This window comes from Salmo salar, chromosome ssa16, assembly GCF_905237065.1.
Source record: "Salmo salar chromosome ssa16, Ssal_v3.1, whole genome shotgun sequence".
Taxonomy (NCBI): Eukaryota; Metazoa; Chordata; class Actinopteri; order Salmoniformes; family Salmonidae; genus Salmo; species Salmo salar.
Genome location: NC_059457.1, coordinates 46138842 through 46158517, shown reverse-complemented (window position 1 = coordinate 46158517; position 19676 = coordinate 46138842). Strand labels below are relative to the sequence as shown.

At 49.5% G+C, this 19676-nt stretch overlaps 1 protein-coding gene across 1 annotated transcript; it reads left to right on the top strand.

Annotated features, from left to right (window-relative positions):
* Positions 1–984: 984 nt before the first annotated feature.
* Positions 985–19663, top strand: LOC106574047 (ras-related protein Rab-3B). The gene is made up of 5 exons (XM_014149572.2): positions 985–2060; positions 2766–2990; positions 17209–17327; positions 17555–17679; positions 19037–19663. The coding sequence occupies exons 2-5, from the start codon at positions 2766–2768 to the stop codon at positions 19225–19227; spliced, it is 660 nt and encodes a 219-aa protein (XP_014005047.1). The 5' UTR covers positions 985–2060; the 3' UTR covers positions 19228–19663.
* The last annotated feature ends 13 nt before the right edge of the window (positions 19664–19676 follow it).

The window sequence follows — 19676 nt, the reverse complement described above, 5'->3', positions numbered from 1 at the left end:
TTGACAGTTCTTGCTGTGAGATGTTACCCCACTTTTCCACCAAGGTACCTGCAAGTTCCCGGACATTTCTGGGGGGAATGGCCCTAGCCCTCACCCTCCGATCCAACAGGTCCCAGATGTGCTCAATGGGATTGAGATCCGGGCTCTTCGCTGGCCATGGCAGAACACTGACATTCCTGTCTTGCAGGAAATCACGTACAGAACGAGCAGTATGACTGGTGGCATTGTCATGCTGGAGGGTCATGTCAGGATGAGCCTGCAGGAAGGGTACCACATGAGGGAGGAGGATGTCTTCCCTGTTACGCACAGCATTGAGATTGCCTGTAATGACCACAAGCTCAGTCCGATGATGCTGTGACACAGCCCCCCAGACCATGACGAACCCTCCACCTCCAAATCGATCCCGCTCCAGAGTACAGGCCTCGGTGTAACGCTCATTCCTTCAACGATAAGCGCGAAACCGACCATCACCCCGGGTGAGACAAAATCGCAACTCAACAGTGAAGAGCACTTTTTGCCAGTCCTGTCTGGTCCAGTGACGGTGGGTTTGTGTCCATAGGCGACGTTGTTGCCGGTGATGTCTGGTGAGGACCTGCCTTACAGCAGGCCTACAAGCCCTCAGTCCAGCCTCTCTCAGCCTATTGCGGACAGTCTGAGCACTGATGGAGGGATTGTGCGTTCCTGGTGTAACTCGGGCAGTTGTTGTTTACATCCTGTACCTGTCCTGCAGGTGTGATGTTCGGATGTACCGATCCTGTGCAGGTGTTATTACACGTGGTCTGCCACTGCGAGGACGATCAGCTGTCCGTCCTGTCTCCCTGTAGCGCTGTCTTAGGCGTCTCACAGTACCGACATTGCAATTTATTTCCCTGGCCACATTTGCAGGCCACATCTGCAGTCCTCATGCCTCATTGAGCATGCCTAAGGCATGTTCACTCAGATGAGCAGGGACCCTGGGCATCTTTCTTTTGGTGTTTTTCAGAGTCAGTAGAAAGGTCTCTTTTAGTGTCCTACATTTTCATAACTGTGACCTTAATTGCCTACTGTCTGTAAGCTGTTAGCGTCTTAACGACCGTTCTACAGGTGCATGTTCATAAATTGTTTATGGTTCATTGAACAAGCATGGGAAACAGTGTTTAAACCCTTTACAATGAAGTTATTTGGATTTTAACAAATTATCTTTGAAAGACAGTGTCCTGAAAAAGGGACGCTTCTTTTTTTGCTGAGTTTATATTATAGATTGCCTGTAATACTGAAAGAATGGTTAGACAATTTCTGTGTTCATTTATTATACTGTTACTACTTTATTATACATAGTTGCAACTTGAGCGTTATGACTGGCCACATACAGTATCATACACCTGTTGCACCCATTTATTTAGTGTCCTGATATATTGTTACAATAAATTCAAAAGGAACGTTCATAACATGCAAAATAGCTACCCTGGTTTGTACGGTTATGAACAATGCATAGATGCTTTTCCGGTTGCATGTGTACTTTGCTTAATCAATGTAAACATGGTGCGGTGCTTTCGAGCTGCCTCTGGTACCACTGGCTATAAATAAATGTAGAACAACATTTTTATTGGTATTTCATGAATGAGTCATGTCTCAACCGTGCAAATTCCTCTAATGCCGTCAGGTGATCTGATAGGCTACTGTCCCTACAGAGGTGTGTCTGTCTGGAAATGTGGTACGTTCATTCACAGCGGAGTTCATGTTTTTAAGACCTTTTTCTTTTCAGCACCGTTGTAAATTTCAGGATGTCTGTCGACAATGTTTATCGCCGCGTAGAGCAGTAGAGGAACGCATGATAAACATTCATCATCATTTCGCTTGTGAATTATTTTTCACCCAACAATCGCAGTTCGACACCCATCACCTGATAGGTTATCCAATCTCTTTACATATCAGGTCAGAAGCTGATTCATATCGATAATCAAGAAGTCCTTTGGCAACGAGTTGACTTCGTCAGGTGCATAGCCTGCAGCTCAGTTCAGTAGGCGAGCCAACGAAAAAACTACGGCGAGAAAACAACCACACACAGAAGATTTATAGAGGTAATAAAACATTTTATGTCTTGGCATTTTACCGGTTATCCGTATACTTTTCTAATTACAGAAGTAACTGTATCGGTCGTTGTCTCTGACAGCAGTACCATAATGTGGCCTAAGACATTTCCCTCGTGTCAAATGATGTATTTGCACAGTAGCTACACCTGTGCCTCAAGCATAACGATGGCAGAAATCCGTCCATTGATGGTTTCATAAACCTGCTGTATACAGACATGGATGTCTCTGGCTTCTCTGAATGAAGATGCTATCTCATAAACGTTGCACTTTGAGTTCGAGCTTTATTCTTCTGTTTTGAATAATGTAGTACACCTAGGCTTAAACCTGTTTTTAATGACAAACCATTTAGCCTACATACATAGCCGACAAACACATTAAAAATAAACTAGCACATGACACAAATTCAACTTGGCTAATATATCCAGTTAACACCATTGTGTATTAAAAATCCCTTTTTTATGAATTATATATATCGGTCCAGAAGATTTTCACCGTATAACTCAAATGTGTTGATAATGGATTAGACATTCCACAACATCACATTATAGCCCTACTACACTTGTCCAGTAACCATGGTTTCCTGCAAATGAGTGAAACACTTGATAGCGTCCTCCACTTCCTCCTTCTACCTTTTCTTGACTCATCCTCCCATCTGGCTGCTGCCCACATGATGAATGCTCCAATGCTCCACAGATGGCGAAGGCAGACCAGCGCTTTGGGCAGAGAGATGGCTCCGACCAGAACTTTGACTACATGTTCAAGCTCCTCATTATTGGAAACAGCAGCGTGGGAAAAACCAGCTTTCTGTTCCGCTACGCAGACGACTCGTTCAGCAACTCTTTCGTCAGCACAGTGGGCATCGACTTCAAAGTCAAGACTGTCTACAGGAATGACAAGAGGGTTAAGCTCCAGATATGGGTGAGTTGTAGACAGTTTTCTCTAGTCAATTCGAACGGAATCTATTATCACCTTGTGGATTTTGAAGCTATTATGTTTCTATTGTGTTCTATTCTATATATATGCCACCATAAATGTGCCATGTGATGCAGCTGTCGTTTGTTTGTCACCTGTTTTCAGTCAATCAGCGAGCTTGATCAGACCTAACATAAGATGAGGATCATATTTCATTCAATTAGGCCTATATGGTCATTCTACAGTTAGTTATACATGCTGAAAGTCCACTGCTCAAGATACAGGGCTTGAGTGTACTGTGCATAAGGATTATAATAATTACACACAAGTAGGCAAAATACAGGATAGATAATCATGTTATTATGTGCATAATGATTATTATGTTCAGTCTCTTCTGGGTTATGCTTTGTTGATCCATTTAGTATTTGTTTCTGGCTTGAGCTCCACATTCACAATTGCACCCGATCCTTGTAACTACAGGCAGGACGATGTCATGACTGTATTGTAGATAAATTGCACCCATAACCACACACACACACACACACACACACACACACACACACACACACACACACACACACACACACACACACAAGCAGTCTTTCCCCTGCAGGCCTAGGGAGACAGAAGCTTCTGGTGAGCTTGCATCATTGAGCAATGATTGTTGTCATGGCAGCAGCTCTTCACATTACTCCCCAACAGCGAGATTCTGTGAGGTAACTATAGTGGCCTCTTAGGGTGAGGGGTAAGAACCCACAGGGGCCGATGGGGGTGGTGGGGGTGTTGGGATGAGCTATGCAGACTCAACTGCAAGAGTAAATTGCAATTTGTGATAAACCGAGAGTGGTAATCAGTGCAGATTGATCCCGTCTTAAATGCCAGGCTGGAGGTGTAAAAATAGAAGGCGGTGTAGTCACACTCAAAACAGCTGTGGCACTATTGATGTTGGCAGCAGCAGCGACAATCTTGCAAAAACGTACAGTAATGCCACCACTGGCTCTGTGAGAGCAGACAGCAAGCTCCACTACAGCAAACTCTAAGCACAGTTAGAGTTGCTGCTTGGCCTATTTACCCAGTGCTTCTCTAGAACCAGTGGTGTAGAATGCAGACCTGGCTTCAAAGTTTTATTTATATTTCCAAACTATGAGGTTTAAATAATACTGTGAAATTGTGAAAATGATGATGCCCTTTTAGTGTAGGAGCTGTTTGAAAAGACCACCTAATATTTCTTCCTAGCTAGCCATTTCACACCAGGTACACTAGCTAAATTCTTGCTTGAGAAATTGCTTTTGCTAAGAAGCTATTTTTGTTTATTTTTGACCATTTAATTGAAAACAATCACAGTAAGGTACTTAATTCTTATCCAAAAATGATTTGATATTGAGATAAAAACGGCTGCATTGGGCCTTTAAACTGCTTTAAAAAATATATATAGTTTAAAGGTATAATATGCAGAAATCGCTCCACGATTTCCTGGTTGCTAAAATTCTAATAGTTCACATAATTTATGTGACAAAACAAGTACTCGAGTGTATAGAACTAATGTACCATATAAACCGCTGTGAAATATATTTTCAATAACCAAAAAGTTTCAGCTGTTTGAAGCTGATGTACAAAACTGAAAGTAAAAGATGCTAAAACGGGAAGAATAGAAATTGTTCACATAGAACAGATCTACTGCTTCTTAGACTTGCTTTCAATGAGAATGACAGATCTATAACTCACATTTCTATGTGAATTTGATCAAGTAGCCCAAAAAGTTACATATTGTAGCTTTAAACACTAAGAAAAAATCTTAATTACATGCGAATTCCCAATGTAGATATGGTGCTGCGTATGACCGCTAGGGGGCGATGCAGTTCAATCTACCGCAGTCATGGCAACCAGATGGCGCTCACCTTACTCCTGTCTCCCACTCACTCAGCAACGATGGTAATTAATGCAGTTTTCTGGTTTTCTGCTGTGTGCCTCTCCTCCATGTTCTCAGTGGTCTGTTCATGGGACTTCAAATCCCACTTCCCATCGATGTGATGACTTGTTGCGGTGATGTATGATTGCGTGTTCATACACACCCAACAATCTGTGTTTAACGCCACATATGGGGTGTTTGAGAGCTTTCGCTTTGTACTTGTAGAGCAATCATTGTACAATATGTCCATCCGGGCCATCACGGTTTTTCGACATGGCATCGTGTAGATATGCCATCAGGGCATTGAAGCCGACATCCTCTACCATTGACAATGGCTGCATATCAACTGCAATCATTTCTGTAATCAGCGCTGTGATTTTCTCACTCCGTCCCTTTATCGCACTGCTTTCGTCTGTTGTTCGGGGCATGCGCTGCTGCTAACTCACGGTGCCTTCCTTTCAGATGGTTAAGCATCACCTGTACTGCCACTGTAGCTCTATTCCACCTCGCAAAGTTTGCATTTCACCACCTTTTCATTTAACTTCTCAAAGTATTGCCATACAGGACTTTGCTGCTGTCTCACTCTGCCATTTGTCCAACTGTTAACGACAATGACGTGCGGAGCGCTTTATATCCATGGCAAAAAACGTTACAGCGTTGTTGCGTTAGGTATTTGTTTAATTAAAATGTTTACATTCATGATGATGATCGGGACCTGTTAGGGATAGCTTTGCAATAACGGCACTGTTATTTATTTTTTAAATGAAGAAACGTTTTTCAGTTAGGTTTTTTTTTCTAAACGTTAACAATCACAATTTATTTGAAACGTTCACACACCTTGCCTCCATATAATTAATTTCATAATAATAATAATGTAGTGATCTTTACTTGCACACAATCAGTCCTGGGTTCAAATAGTATTCCAAATAGCCCAACCACTTTCACAGTACTAGCAAAATGTTTGGACACACCTACTCCTTCCAGGGTTTTTCTTCATTTTTTACTATTTTCGACATTGTAGAATAATAGTGAAGACATCAAAACTATGAAATAACACATATGGAATCATGTAGTAACCAAAAAAGTGTTAAACGAATCAAAACATATTTGAGACTCTTCAAAGTAGCCGCCCTTTGCCTTGATGACGGCTTTGGGACAAGTCTCTGAATGTCCTTGAGTGGCCCAGCCAGAGCCTGAACTTGAACCCATCTAACATCTCTGGGGGAGACCTGAAAATAGCGGTGCAGCGACGCTCCCCATCCAACCTGACAGAGCTTGAGAGGATCTGCAGAGAAGAATGGGAGAAACTCCCAAAATACAGGTGTGCCAAGCTTGTAGCGTCATACCCAAGAAGATTTGAGGCAGAGTAAAGGGTCTGAATACTTTTTAAATGGGATATTTCATTTTTAAATTTTTTTTATTAATTTGCTAAAATTTCTAAACAGTTTTTGTATTGTCATTATGGGGTATTGTGTGTAGATTTAATGAGAAATGTTTTTTTTCATCCATTTTAGAGTAAGGCTGTAACGTAACAAAATGTGGAAAAAGTCAAGGGTTCTGAATACTTTCCGAATGTACTGTAAACCAACTAAAATACACTCCCATGCATTCAACCCAGGCATCCGACAATGGTACTTGAAACAAGCATCGGAAAATCCTGTCAAATACCACTTGGCAGACCACCTGGCATTTACACTCAAATACGCAAACAAAAGCACCTGTTTTGGGCTGTGTATTTGAAAATAGTCAAATACACAGAAAAGGATTTCAAATACCAGATACTCAAATACATATGTATTTGAACCCTGTTCTGCACAGAATTTAACTTGGTCGTCCCGCCCTGACCCCAGGGGTCCACCGACCTGCAGAGCTCCAACACGACACACCCCACTCAGCTGCAGAATCGTAGTGAAACATTTATTATTGGCTTTGTGTGGACTATGCCAGGGCCAGAGTGACATTCCACAGGACTCTAGACCCCCAGGGCCAGAGTGACATTCCACAGGACTCTAGACCCCCAGGGCCAGAGTGACATTCCACAGGACTCTAGACCCCCAGGGCCAGAGTGACATTCCACAGGACTCTAGACCCCCAGGGCCAGAGTGACATTCCACAGGACTCTAGACCCCCAGGGCCAGAGTGACATTCCACAGGACGCTAGACCCCCAGGGCCAGAGTGACATTCCACAGGACTCTAGACCCCCAGGGCCAGAGTGACATTCCACAGGACTCTAGACCCCCAGGGCCAGGACTCTAGACCCCCAGGGCCAGGACTCTAGACCCCCAGGGCCAGAGTGACATTCCACAGGACTCTAGACCCCCAGGGCCAGAGTGACATTCCACAGGACTCTAGACCCCCAGGGCCAGAGTGACATTCCACAGGACTCTAGACCCCCAGGGCCAGAGTGACATTCCACAGGACTCTAGACCCCCAGGGCCAGAGTGACATTCCACAGGACGCTAGACCCCCAGGGCCAGAGTGACATTCCACAGGACGCTAGACCCCCAGGGCCAGAGTGACATTCCACAGGACGCTAGACCCCCAGGGCCAGAGTGACATTCCACAGGACGCTAGACCCCCAGGGCCAGAGTGACATTCCACAGGACGCTAGACCCCCAGGGCCAGAGTGACATTCCACAGGACGCTAGACCCCCAGGGCCAGAGTGACATTCCATAGGACGCTAGACCCCCAGGGCCAGAGTGACATTCCACAGGACCCCCAGGGCCAGAGTGACATTCCACAGGACGCTAGACCCCCAGGGCCAGAGTGACATTCCACAGGACGCTAGACCCCCAGGGCCAGAGTGACATTCCACAGGACGCTAGACCCCCAGGGCCAGAGTGACATTCCACAGGACCCCCAGGGCCAGAGTGACATTCCACAGGACCCCCAGGGCCAGAGTGACATTCCACAGGACCCCCAGGGCCAGAGTGACATTCCACAGGACCCCCAGGGCCAGAGTGACATTCCACAGGACCCCCAGGGCCAGAGTGACATTCCACAGGACGATAGACCCCCAGGGCCAGAGTGACATTCCACAGGACTCTAGACCCCCAGGGCCAGAGTGACATTCCACAGGACCCCCAGGGCCAGAGTGACATTCCACAGGACTCTAGACCCCCAGGGCCAGGACTCTAGACCCCCAGGGCCAGAGTGACATTCCACAGGACTCTAGACCCCCAGGGCCAGAGTGACATTCCACAGGACACTAGACCCCCAGTGCCAGAGTGACATTCCACAGGACAATAGACCCCCAGGGCCAGAGTGACATTCCACAGGACGATAGACCCCCAGGGCCAGAGTGACATTCCACAGGACCCCCAGGGCCAGAGTGACATTCCACAGGACCCCCAGGGCCAGAGTGACATTCCACAGGACCCCCAGGGCCAGAGTGACATTCCACAGGACCCCCAGGGCCAGAGTGACATTCCACAGGACCCCTTAGGGCCAGAGTGACATTCCACAGGACCCCTTAGGGCCAGAGTGACATTCCACAGGACCCCCAGGGCCAGAGTGACATTCCACAGGACCCCCAGGGCCAGAGTGACATTCCACAGGACCCCCAGGGCCAGAGTGACATTCCACAGGACCCCCAGGGCCAGAGTGACATTCCACAGGACCCCCAGGGCCAGAGTCACATTCCACAGGACCCCCAGGGCCAGAGTGACATTCCACAGGACCCCCAGGGCCAGAGTGACATTCCACAGGACCCCCAGGGCCAGAGTGACATTCCACAGGACCCCCAGGGCCAGAGTGACATTCCACAGGACCCCCAGGGCCAGAGTGACATTCCACAGGACCCCCAGGGCCAGAGTGACATTGCACAGGACCCCCAGGGCCAGAGTGACATTCCACAGGACCCCCAGGTTCAGAGTGACATTCCACAGGACCCCCAGGGCCAGAGTGACATTCCACAGGACCCCCAGGGCCAGAGTGACATTCCACAGGACGATAGACCCCCAGGGCCAGAGTGACATTCCACAGGACGCTAGACCCCCAGGGCCAGAGTGACATTCCACAGGACGCTAGACCCCCAGGGCCAGAGTGACATTCCACAGGGCTCTAGACCCCCAGGGCCAGGACGCTAGACCCCCAGGACCAGAGTGACATTCCACAGGACTCTAGACCCCCAGGGCCAGAGTGACATTCCACAGGACTCTAGACCCCCAGGGCCAGAGTGACATTCCACAGGACTCTAGACCCCCAGGGCCAGAGTGACATTCCACAGGACTCTAGACCCCCAGGGCCAGAGTGACATTCCACAGGACTCTAGACCCCCAGGGCCAGAGTGACATTCCACAGGACTCTAGACCCCCAGGGCCAGAGTGACATTCCACAGGACGCTAGACCCCCAGGGCCAGAGTGACATTCCGCAGGACGCTAGACCCCCAGGGCCAGAGTGACATTCCACAGGACCCCCAGGGCCAGAGTGACATTCCACAGGACTCTAGACCCCCAGGGCCAGAGTGACATTCCACAGGACGCTAGACCCCCAGGGCCAGAGTGACATTCCACAGGACCCCCAGGGCCAGAGTGACATTCCACAGGACCCCCAGGGCCAGAGTGACATTCCACAGGACCCCCAGGGCCAGAGTGACATTCCACAGGACCCCCAGGGCCAGAGTGACATTCCACAGGACCCCCAGGGCCAGAGTGACATTCCACAGGACCCCCAGGGCCAGAGTTACATTCCACAGGACCCCCAGGGCCAGAGTGACATTCCACAGGACCCCCAGGGCCAGGACGCTAGACCCCCCAGGACCAGAGTGACATTCCACAGGACTCTAGACCCCCAGGGCCAGAGTGACATTCCACAGGACTCTAGACCCCCAGGGCCAGAGTGACATTCCACAGGACTCTAGACCCCCAGGGCCAGAGTGACATTCCACAGGACTCTAGACCCCCAGGGCCAGAGTGACATTCCACAGGACGCTAGACCCCCAGGGCCAAAGTGACATTCCACAGGACGCTAGACCCCCAGGGCCAGAGTGACATTCCACAGGACTCTAGACCCCCAGGGCCAGAGTGACATTCCACAGGACTCTAGACCCCCAGGGCCAGAGTGACATTCCACAGGACTCTAGACCCCCAGGGCCAGAGTGACATTCCACAGGACTCTAGACCCCCAGGGCCAGAGTGACATTCCACAGGACGATAGACCCCCAGGGCCAGAGTGACATTCCACAGGACCCCCGGGGCCAGAGTGACATTCCACAGGACTCTAGACCCCCAGGGCCAGAGTGACATTCCACAGGACGATAGACCCCCAGGGCCAGAGTGACATTCCACAGGACCCCCAGGGCCAGAGTGACATTCCACAGGACCCCCAGGGCCAGAGTGACATTGCACAGGACCCCCAGGGCCAGAGTGACATTCCACAGGACCCCCAGGGCCAGAGTGACATTCCACAGGACCCCCAGGGCCAGAGTGACATTCCACAGGACCCCCAGGGCCAGAGTGACATTCCACAGGACGATAGACCCCCAGGGCCAGAGTGACATTCCACAGGACGCTAGACCCCCAGGGCCAGAGTGACATTCCACAGGGCTCTAGACCCCCAGGGCCAGGACGCTAGACCCCCAGGACCAGAGTGACATTCCACAGGACTCTAGACCCCCAGGGCCAGAGTGACATTCCACAGGACTCTAGACCCCCAGGGCCAGAGTGACATTCCACAGGACTCTAGACCCCCAGGGCCAGAGTGACATTCCACAGGACTCTAGACCCCCAGGGCCAGAGTGACATTCCACAGGACTCTAGACCCCCAGGGCCAGAGTGACATTCCACAGGACGCTAGACCCCCAGGGCCAGAGTGACATTCCACAGGACGCTAGACCCCCAGGGCCAGAGTGACATTCCATAGGACGCTAGACCCCCAGGGCCAGAGTGACATTCCACAGGACCCCAGGGCCAGAGTGACATTCCACAGGACTCTAGACCCCCAGGGCCAGAGTGACATTCCACAGGACGATAGACCCCCAGGGCCAGAGTGACATTCCACAGGACGATAGACCCCCAGGGCCAGAGTGACATTCCACAGGACTCTAGACCCCCAGGGCCAGAGTGACATTCCACAGGACGCTAGACCCCCAGGGCCAAAGTGACATTCCACAGGACGCTAGACCCCCAGGGCCAGAGTGACATTCCACAGGACTCTAGACCCCCAGGGCCAGAGTGACATTCCACAGGACTCTAGACCCCCAGGGCCAGAGTGACATTCCACAGGACTCTAGACCCCCAGGGCCAGAGTGACATTCCACAGGACGATAGACCCCCAGGGCCAGAGTGACATTCCACAGGACCCCCGGGGCCAGAGTGACATTCCACAGGACTCTAGACCCCCAGGGCCAGAGTGACATTCCACAGGACGATAGACCCCCAGGGCCAGAGTGACATTCCACAGGACCCCCAGGGCCAGAGTGACATTCCACAGGACCCCCAGGGCCAGAGTGACATTCCACAGGACCCCCAGGGCCAGAGTGACATTCCACAGGACCCCCAGGGCCAGAGTGACATTCCACAGGACCCCCAGGGCCAGAGTGACATTCCACAGGACCCCCAGGGCCAGAGTGACATTCCACAGGACGATAGACCCCCAGGGCCAGAGTGACATTCCACAGGACGCTAGACCCCCAGGGCCAGAGTGACATTCCACAGGGCTCTAGACCCCCAGGGCCAGGACGCTAGACCCCCAGGACCAGAGTGACATTCCACAGGACTCTAGACCCCCAGGACCAGAGTGACATTCCACAGGACTCTAGACCCCCAGAGCCAGAGTGACATTCCACAGGACTCTAGACCCCCAGGGCCAGAGTGACATTCCACAGGACGCTAGACCCCCAGGGCCAGAGTGACATTCCACAGGACGCTAGACCCCCAGGGCCAGAGTGACATTCCATAGGACGCTAGACCCCCAGGGCCAGAGTGACATTCCACAGGACCCCCAGGGCCAGAGTGACATTCCACAGGACTCTAGACCCCCAGGGCCAGAGTGACATTCCACAGGACGATAGACCCCCAGGCCCAGAGTGACATTCCACAGGACGATAGACCCCCAGGGCCAGAGTGACATTCCACAGGACTCTAGACCCCCAGGGCCAGAGTGACATTCCACAGGACGCTAGACCCCCAGGGCCAGAGTGACATTCCACAGGACCCCCAGGGCCAGAGTGACATTCCACAGGACCCCCAGGGCCAGAGTGACATTCCACAGGACTCTAGACCCCCAGGGCCAGAGTGACATTCCACAGGACGCTAGACCCCCAGGGCCAAAGTGACATTCCACAGGACGATAGACCCCCAGGGCCAGAGTGACATTCCACAGGACTCTAGACCCCCAGGGCCAGAGTGACATTCCACAGGACGCTAGACCCCCAGGGCCAGAGTGACATTCCACAGGACCCCCAGGGCCAGGACGCTAGACCCCCAGGACCAGAGTGACATTCCACAGGACTCTAGACCCCCAGGGCCAGAGTGACATTCCGCAGGACTCTAGACCCCCAGGGCCAGAGTGACATTCCACAGGACTCTAGACCCCCAGGGCCAGAGTGACATTCCACAGGACTCTAGACCCCCAGGGCCAGAGTGACATTCCACAGGACGCTAGACCCCCAGGGCCAGAGTGACATTCCACAGGACCCCCAGGGCCAGAGTGACATTCCACAGGACTCTAGACCCCCAGGGCCAGAGTGACATTCCACAGGACTCTAGACCCCCAGGGCCAGAGTGACATTCCACAGGACGATAGACCCCCAGGGCCAGAGTGACATTCCACAGGACTCTAGACCCCCAGGGCCAGAGTGACATTCCACAGGACGCTAGACCCCCAGGGCCAGAGTGACATTCCACAGGACCCCCAGGGCCAGAGTGACATTCCACAGGACCCCCAGGGCCAGAGTGACATTCCACAGGACCCCCAGGGCCAGAGTGACATTCCACAGGACCCCCAGGGCCAGAGTGACATTCCACAGGACGCTAGTCCCCCAGGGCCAGAGTGACATTCCACAGGACGCTAGACCCCCAGGGCCAGAGTGACATTCCACAGGACCCCCAGGGCCAGGACGCTAGACCCCCAGGACCAGAGTGACATTCCACAGGACTCTAGACCCTCAGGGCCAGAGTGACATTCCACAGGACTCTAGACCCCCAGGGCCAGAGTGACATTCCACAGGACTCTAGACCCCCAGGGCCAGAGTGACATTCCACAGGACTCTAGACCCCCAGGGCCAGAGTGACATTCCACAGGACGCTAGACCCCCAGGGCCAAAGTGACATTCCACAGGACGCTAGACCCCCAGGGCCAGAGTGACATTCCACAGGACTCTAGACCCCCAGGGCCAGAGTGACATTCCACATGACCCCCAGGGCCAGAGTGACATTCCACAGGACCCCCAGGGCCAGAGTGACATTCCACAGGTCTCTAGACCCCCAGGGCCAGAGTGACATTCCACAGGACCCCCAGGGCCAGAGTGACATTCCACAAGACTCTAGACCCCCAGGGCCAGAGTGACATTCCACAGGACTCTAGACCCCCAGGGCCAGAGTGACATTCCACAGGACTCTAGACCCCCAGGGCCAGGACTCTAGACCCCCAGGGCCAGAGTGACATTCCACAGGACTCTAGACCCCCAGGGCCAGAGTGACATTCCACAGGACTCTAGACCCCCAGGGCCAGGACTCTAGACCCCCAGGGCCAGAGTGACATTCCACAGGACTCTAGACCCCCAGGGCCAGAGTGACATTCCACAGGACTCTAGACCCCCAGGGCCAGAGTGACATTCCACAGGACACTAGACCCCCAGGGCCAGAGTGGCATTCCACAGGACTCTAGACCCCCAGGGCCAGAGTGACATTCCACAGGACGCTAGACCCCCAGGGCCAGGACGCTAGACCCCCAGGGCCAGGACGCTAGACCCCCAGGTTCAGGACGGTAGACCGCCAGGACGGTAGACCCCCAGGGCCAGGACGGATAGTAGTATTTGAACCCAGTTCTGGTGGAAGGTGGGAACACATCCAGACAAATGTGTTACTGAAGTGGTATGTGGCCTGCTACATGTTGTTTTACTGTCTCTCAGGGATTGAATTACATTTTTGTGGGTAAAATGTACAATGTGGACTCAGAGGATAGCACTTAAAAGTATTCATTAAAACACTTGTGTCATGCTGGATAATGATAGGAGACAAGCGCAGGAATACGAAATATATTTTTTTATTTCTGCACCCAAGCAAAAGAGCGAGGTGTAAACCTCTGAGCAATACACAGGGCGAGGACCGAGCACGCCCCCATTCTCATTGACGGTGCTGCAGTGGAGCAGGTTGAGAGCTTCAAGTTCCTTGGTGTCCACATCACCAACAAACTAACATGGTCCAAACACACCAAGACAGTCGTGAAGCAGGCACGACAAAACCTATTCCCCCTCAGGAGACTGAAAAGATTTGGCATGGGTCCTCAGATCCTCAAAAGGTTCTACAGTTGCACCATCGAGAGCATCCTGACTGGTTGCATCACTGCCTGGTATGGCAACTGCTCGGCCTCCGACCGCAAGGCGCTACAGAGGGTAGTGCGAACGGCCCAGTATATCACTGGGGCCAAGCTTCCTGCCATCCAGGACCTCTATACCAGGCGGTGTCAGAGGAAGGCCCTAAAAATTTTCAAAGACTCCAGCCACCCTAGTTATAGACTGTTCTCTCTGCTACCGCATGGCAAGCGGTACCGGAGCGCCAAGTCTAGGTCCAAGAGGCTTCTAAACAGCTTCTACCCCCAAGCCATAAGACTCCTGAACATCTAGTCAAATGGCTACCCAGACTACTTACAGTGCTACTTACACCACTGTTACTCTCTGTTGTCATCTATGCATAGTCACTTTAATACCTCTACCTACATATACATACTACCTCAAATAACCGGTGCCCCCGCACATTGACTCTGTATCGGTACCCCCCTGTATATAGTCTCGCTATTGTTATTTCACTGATGCTCTTTAATTACTTGTTACTTTTATCTCTTATTCTTATCTGTATTTTTTTTTAACTGCATTGTTGGTTAGGGGCTCGTAAGTAAGCATTTCACTGTAAGGTCTACACCTGTTGTATTTGGCGCATGTGACTAATAGAATTTGATTTAACCCATAAAACAAGTGCACAATAACACGTAGCATGGAAGCCGATACAACAGCACAGGTACTCACAAGACCAACGGACATAGTAACACTAACCGACAAGGACAATGGGGAACAGAGGGCACATATATATATATTTACATTCTAATCAGGGGGAATGGGAACCTGGTGCGTAATGAGACAACAGTCCTGGGTTGGTGGTAATGACAGTCCTGGGTTGGTGGTAATGACAGTCCTGGGTTGGTGGTAATGACAGTCCTGGGTTGGTGGTAATGAATCCAGTTCAGTGATGCCTAGAAGGCCGGTGACGTAGACCTCCGGAACTGGTGAACGGAATGAGCAGCAGTACCGGGGGAATCGTGACAACTTGTCTCCAAAGTGGTCCTCGATGGAGAAAAAACAAACACATATAATTATTAAAAGGCAAGACAAAATTACAAACAACCATAATATATTCATTTATATTGACGTCCTAGAAATCATTCTGCTTAGGAGGCTGATACACCAACAAGTATAGGATGACATTTAAGAAGTATATCTACCCATGCAAGCTCAAATCCATCCATTTTCAGATCTGAACGAGAATTCCATCATTCCTAGTAAAAACACAATGCATTGTTGTTAGTGTTAAACCATTGTGTTTGGTCATATGTCTATGAATATGAAATCTCCATTAATTAGATCAGGACAAAGTGCTGGGCTTTGTCCTACACATATGCTTATGTGCATTAATCAAACCAATGGACAGAGGCAGCGAAGCAGCAACAAATCAGCATTACTGGAAAATGTGCTTTCTATATTTAGATGGGGAAAAACGTAACGCCATTTTACATTCTGCAATCAAGATTAAACAGTTACATTAGGAAGAGTCTGAGCTGCCATAAGAACTGACAGATAAGATATTGACACTTCTGAAAGTCACATTGATGGCAATCGCGACGAGCACAGATGGGGAGACCTGGGGAGAGATCAGTGGATCTGTCGTTGGTATCAATAGATGGGTGAGTCATTGAGTCTTTGATCAGATTAGGTTTAGTGTCTTATTATGATCGGGGGAGGTTGGTGTGGTAGCCTGCTCCCTGTATTTTGGTTGTATGACCATAGGAGTTGACTATATACAGCATAAACAGATCTGGGAACAGGTCATTGATATGGATGGCACCCACTGAGTGCACGTGTACACATTCAAACCTGTCCTTTCCTTACAATAAAAAAAGCTGGGGCACAGATGATGTCAAGTGATCAGAAACATCAGAGGCCGTATCGTGTTTCAGATTAGGACTGATTATTTAGGATAAATGCTGCCTTTTATCTCCCGTTAATACGATTGCATAACCAGGTGGGGCTGATCCAGATGCTAAGATGCTTGATACATACGATGGCCCCAGAAACACTGCCTGCTTTGGGTTCACAGCCCATCACTACAGATCGCCGTTAGCAGCGCGACCAAGTGTACTGTGATCTTAAATGATAAGTGGCAAGCCGAGAGCTTGGCCGTGCAAATGCTACTGTTCTGATTGCCAATGTGACATTGCAACTTCCACACGTATCACGTGCCATGAGTTGAGGTGAGAAAAGCGGGAGTTTGACAATCCTGGCATTTCACAGATGTAGCATCTGTGTCTTGGGCTTTTCCCAGGCAACAGCTCCTGCGTGGTTATAAGCCTAGATTTGGAAGATTCCAGATAAGCGTATTGGCGTCACTTTCCACCCAAGCCTCCTATAACCCCCCAACTCCTGCTAACATGTCTTAATGTCCCCCAGTCACAGTCAGTCCCTTTGACAAAGATCTGTCTCCCATAGCAAACCATTCTGTCCATGGCAGTTCCAGGCTGACGTTTATTGTCATGAGTTTCTGCTAGATGGGCCAGATGCAAAGGCAAAATGTATGAAAACCGAAATGTGCTTTTTGGTCTTAATTTAAGTTTAGGGTTAGCAGTGTGGTTAGGGTTAGGTTTAAAATCAGACATGATGACTTTGTGGCTGTGCTATCTAGTGACCACTCTGCAGAGCTGCTTCCAGTACATGAGTCTTCTCAATAAATGCCAACCTGCATAATATTGTCCTGTACCATTGCAGTTTTCTAACATGTTTTTTTTTCTCTTCTACAGTGGTTCTTTCACACAGCATGGAAAGCTTCTTTATTATCATAAGATGCTATATGAACAATATTAATATGCCTTTGTCTCTCCTAGGATACAGCAGGGCAGGAGAGGTACAGGACTATCACCACCGCTTACTACAGAGGAGCTATGGGCTTCATCCTCATGTACGACATCTGCAATGAAGAGTCCTTCAACGCTGTGCAGGACTGGTGAGTGAATGGTCTGCTGACTGAGACACTAGGGCTGTCTCTCAATGCTCTAAAATGGCTTCCTTTGCTGCTTTCATTACTCACCACTGGTGAAAAGACTGTGTGTGTGTGTGTGTGTGTGTGTGTGTGTGTGTGTGTGTGTGTGTGTGTGTGTGTGTGTGTGTGTGTGTGTGTGTGTGTGTGTGTGTGTGTGTGTGTGTGTGTGTGTGTGTGTGTGTGTGTTTCAGGGCTACCCAGATAAAAACCTATTCGTGGGATAATGCTCAGGTCATCATGGTGGGCAACAAGTGTGATGTGGGCGAGGAGAGGGTGGTGCCCACAGAGAAGGGGAAGCACTTGGCTGACCAATTAGGTGAGTTAATTGGTGGGATGAATTGGTAAATTGCTTGTAAGATTGTGTGCTGGATTACCATATTGTCAAGGCTGTCCTTCTGCTGAAATTCATGTTATTTCGCATTATAGCATCTGCATGGCATTTCTGGCCAGGACAAGATTCCATGTTTGTGACATTTGAATTGAAACCACACTGAGGAATTGTGGTGGTGAACAAAATGGCATCTACTCTATTCTAGTATGAATGAAGAATAAATTGGTAATACACAGTAAAAACGTATCCCTGGGGCTATACAGTGCCACTATTGGGACAGTGAAGCACGTTGTCTTTTGGCTTTATACTCGAAAGGTTTGGATTTGAAATCAAACGATGACTATGAGGTTAAAGTGCAGACTGTCAGCTTTCATTTGAGGGCATTTTCATTCATATCGCATGAAACATTTTGAAATTACAGCACTTGTTGTACATAGACCCCCCATTTTAGGGGACCAAGAGTATTGGGACAAAATCACTTATGTGTATTAAAGTAGTAAAAAGTTTAGTCTTTAGTCCCATATTCCTAGCACACAATGACCTCATCAAGCTTGTGACTCTACAAACTTGTTGGATGCATTTTCTGTTTGTTTTGGTTGTGTTTCAGATTATTTTGTGCCCAATAGAAATGAATGGTAAATAATGTATTGTGTCATTTTGGAGTCACTTTCATTGTAAATAAGAATAGAATATGTTTCTGAACACTTCTACATTAATGCGGATGCTACCATGATTATGGATAGTCCTGAATGAATCATGAATAATGATGAGTGAGAAAGTTATTTACATTTAATTTCTACTAGGCACAAAATAATCTGAAACACAACCAAAACATGCAGCAAATGCATCCGACATTATTCACTGTCCCAGTAGTTACGGAGGGCACTGTATAAGCAAATCCACATCAGTTCTTCTCTATACGTGTTATTAGCATTACTCTAGTCTTGTCAAGAGTCTTCACACGTCATGTCTATAGCTGTATGTCATTTCTATAGCGGCATAAAGTCCCATGTTGTGGAGGCAAGCTGTCTGCTCTGACGTCACCTTTCTGAGACCTGTCACTCCTGGAGCTTTGTGTTAGCCTCTTGCTCTCAAATGTTGAACGGTTGGCTGAAGTGTGACCGCTGTTGAGGGTATCTTATTGAATCCTGGAGCGTGTTCGTACTTGGTACACAGCATGGTATAACCTGTGTAATATTTAGTATGGCGTGTCCTCACCTAGCTCTGGTCCTAGGTGTTAGTGTGCATTCCACTACTAACTTATTAGAGGAACGCATACTAACGCCCTGGATCAGAGCTATGTACTCACCATACTGTATGTACTCCTTCTGTCTGTGTGCAGGGTTCGAGTACTACGAGGCCAGCGCCAAGGAGAACATTAATGTCCGCCAGGTGTTTGAGCGGCTGGTCGACATCATCTGCGTCAAGATGTCCGAGCGAGTGGACGTGGAGCCGCCCATGGTCCCCGGCGTCAAGACTACCAGACTCACCGACAAGCCCCCCCAGCTACCTCAGAAGTGCACCTGTGCCTGACTCACACTTATAGGGCTGAGCCAAGCCATGCCGAGCCAAGCCATGCCGAGCCGTACTTGGCTGGCCTGGTTACGCATCTACCATAGTTGCTGGAACCATGCTGGAAAAGACCATTTGAATATAAACTATCCGAGCCAGCACCGTGCGGTTGGCCCTATAGTATGAGTGAGGTACTACTGATTTGGCCCCTCAGTTCTCCACTACTACACTTGCCATTCCACTACTGTTCTTTCCCAACTCCCTGTAAAGCTATTACAAGTTCCACAAACCTCTTTCCAAAAGGTAACCATCTATACAATCTAATTTATCAAGCTACCAATAACCACTACCACTACCAATAACTACTACCAATAACTACTACCACTACCACTACTACCAATAACTACTACCACTACTACTACTACTACCAATAACCACTACCACATACTACCAATAACTACTACTACTAC

Bases quoted from the DNA above. Each gene is read 5' to 3' on its own strand.
- LOC106574047 (XM_014149572.2), top strand. From the start codon at position 2,766: ATGGCGAAGGCAGACCAGCGCTTTGGGCAGAGAGATGGCTCCGACCAG. The intron at 17,328-17,554 runs GTGAGTGAATGG...TGTGTGTTTCAG, and splicing joins TTCAACGCTGTGCAGGACTG to GGCTACCCAGATAAAAACCT. The intron at 17,680-19,036 runs GTGAGTTAATTG...GTCTGTGTGCAG, and splicing joins GCACTTGGCTGACCAATTAG to GGTTCGAGTACTACGAGGCC.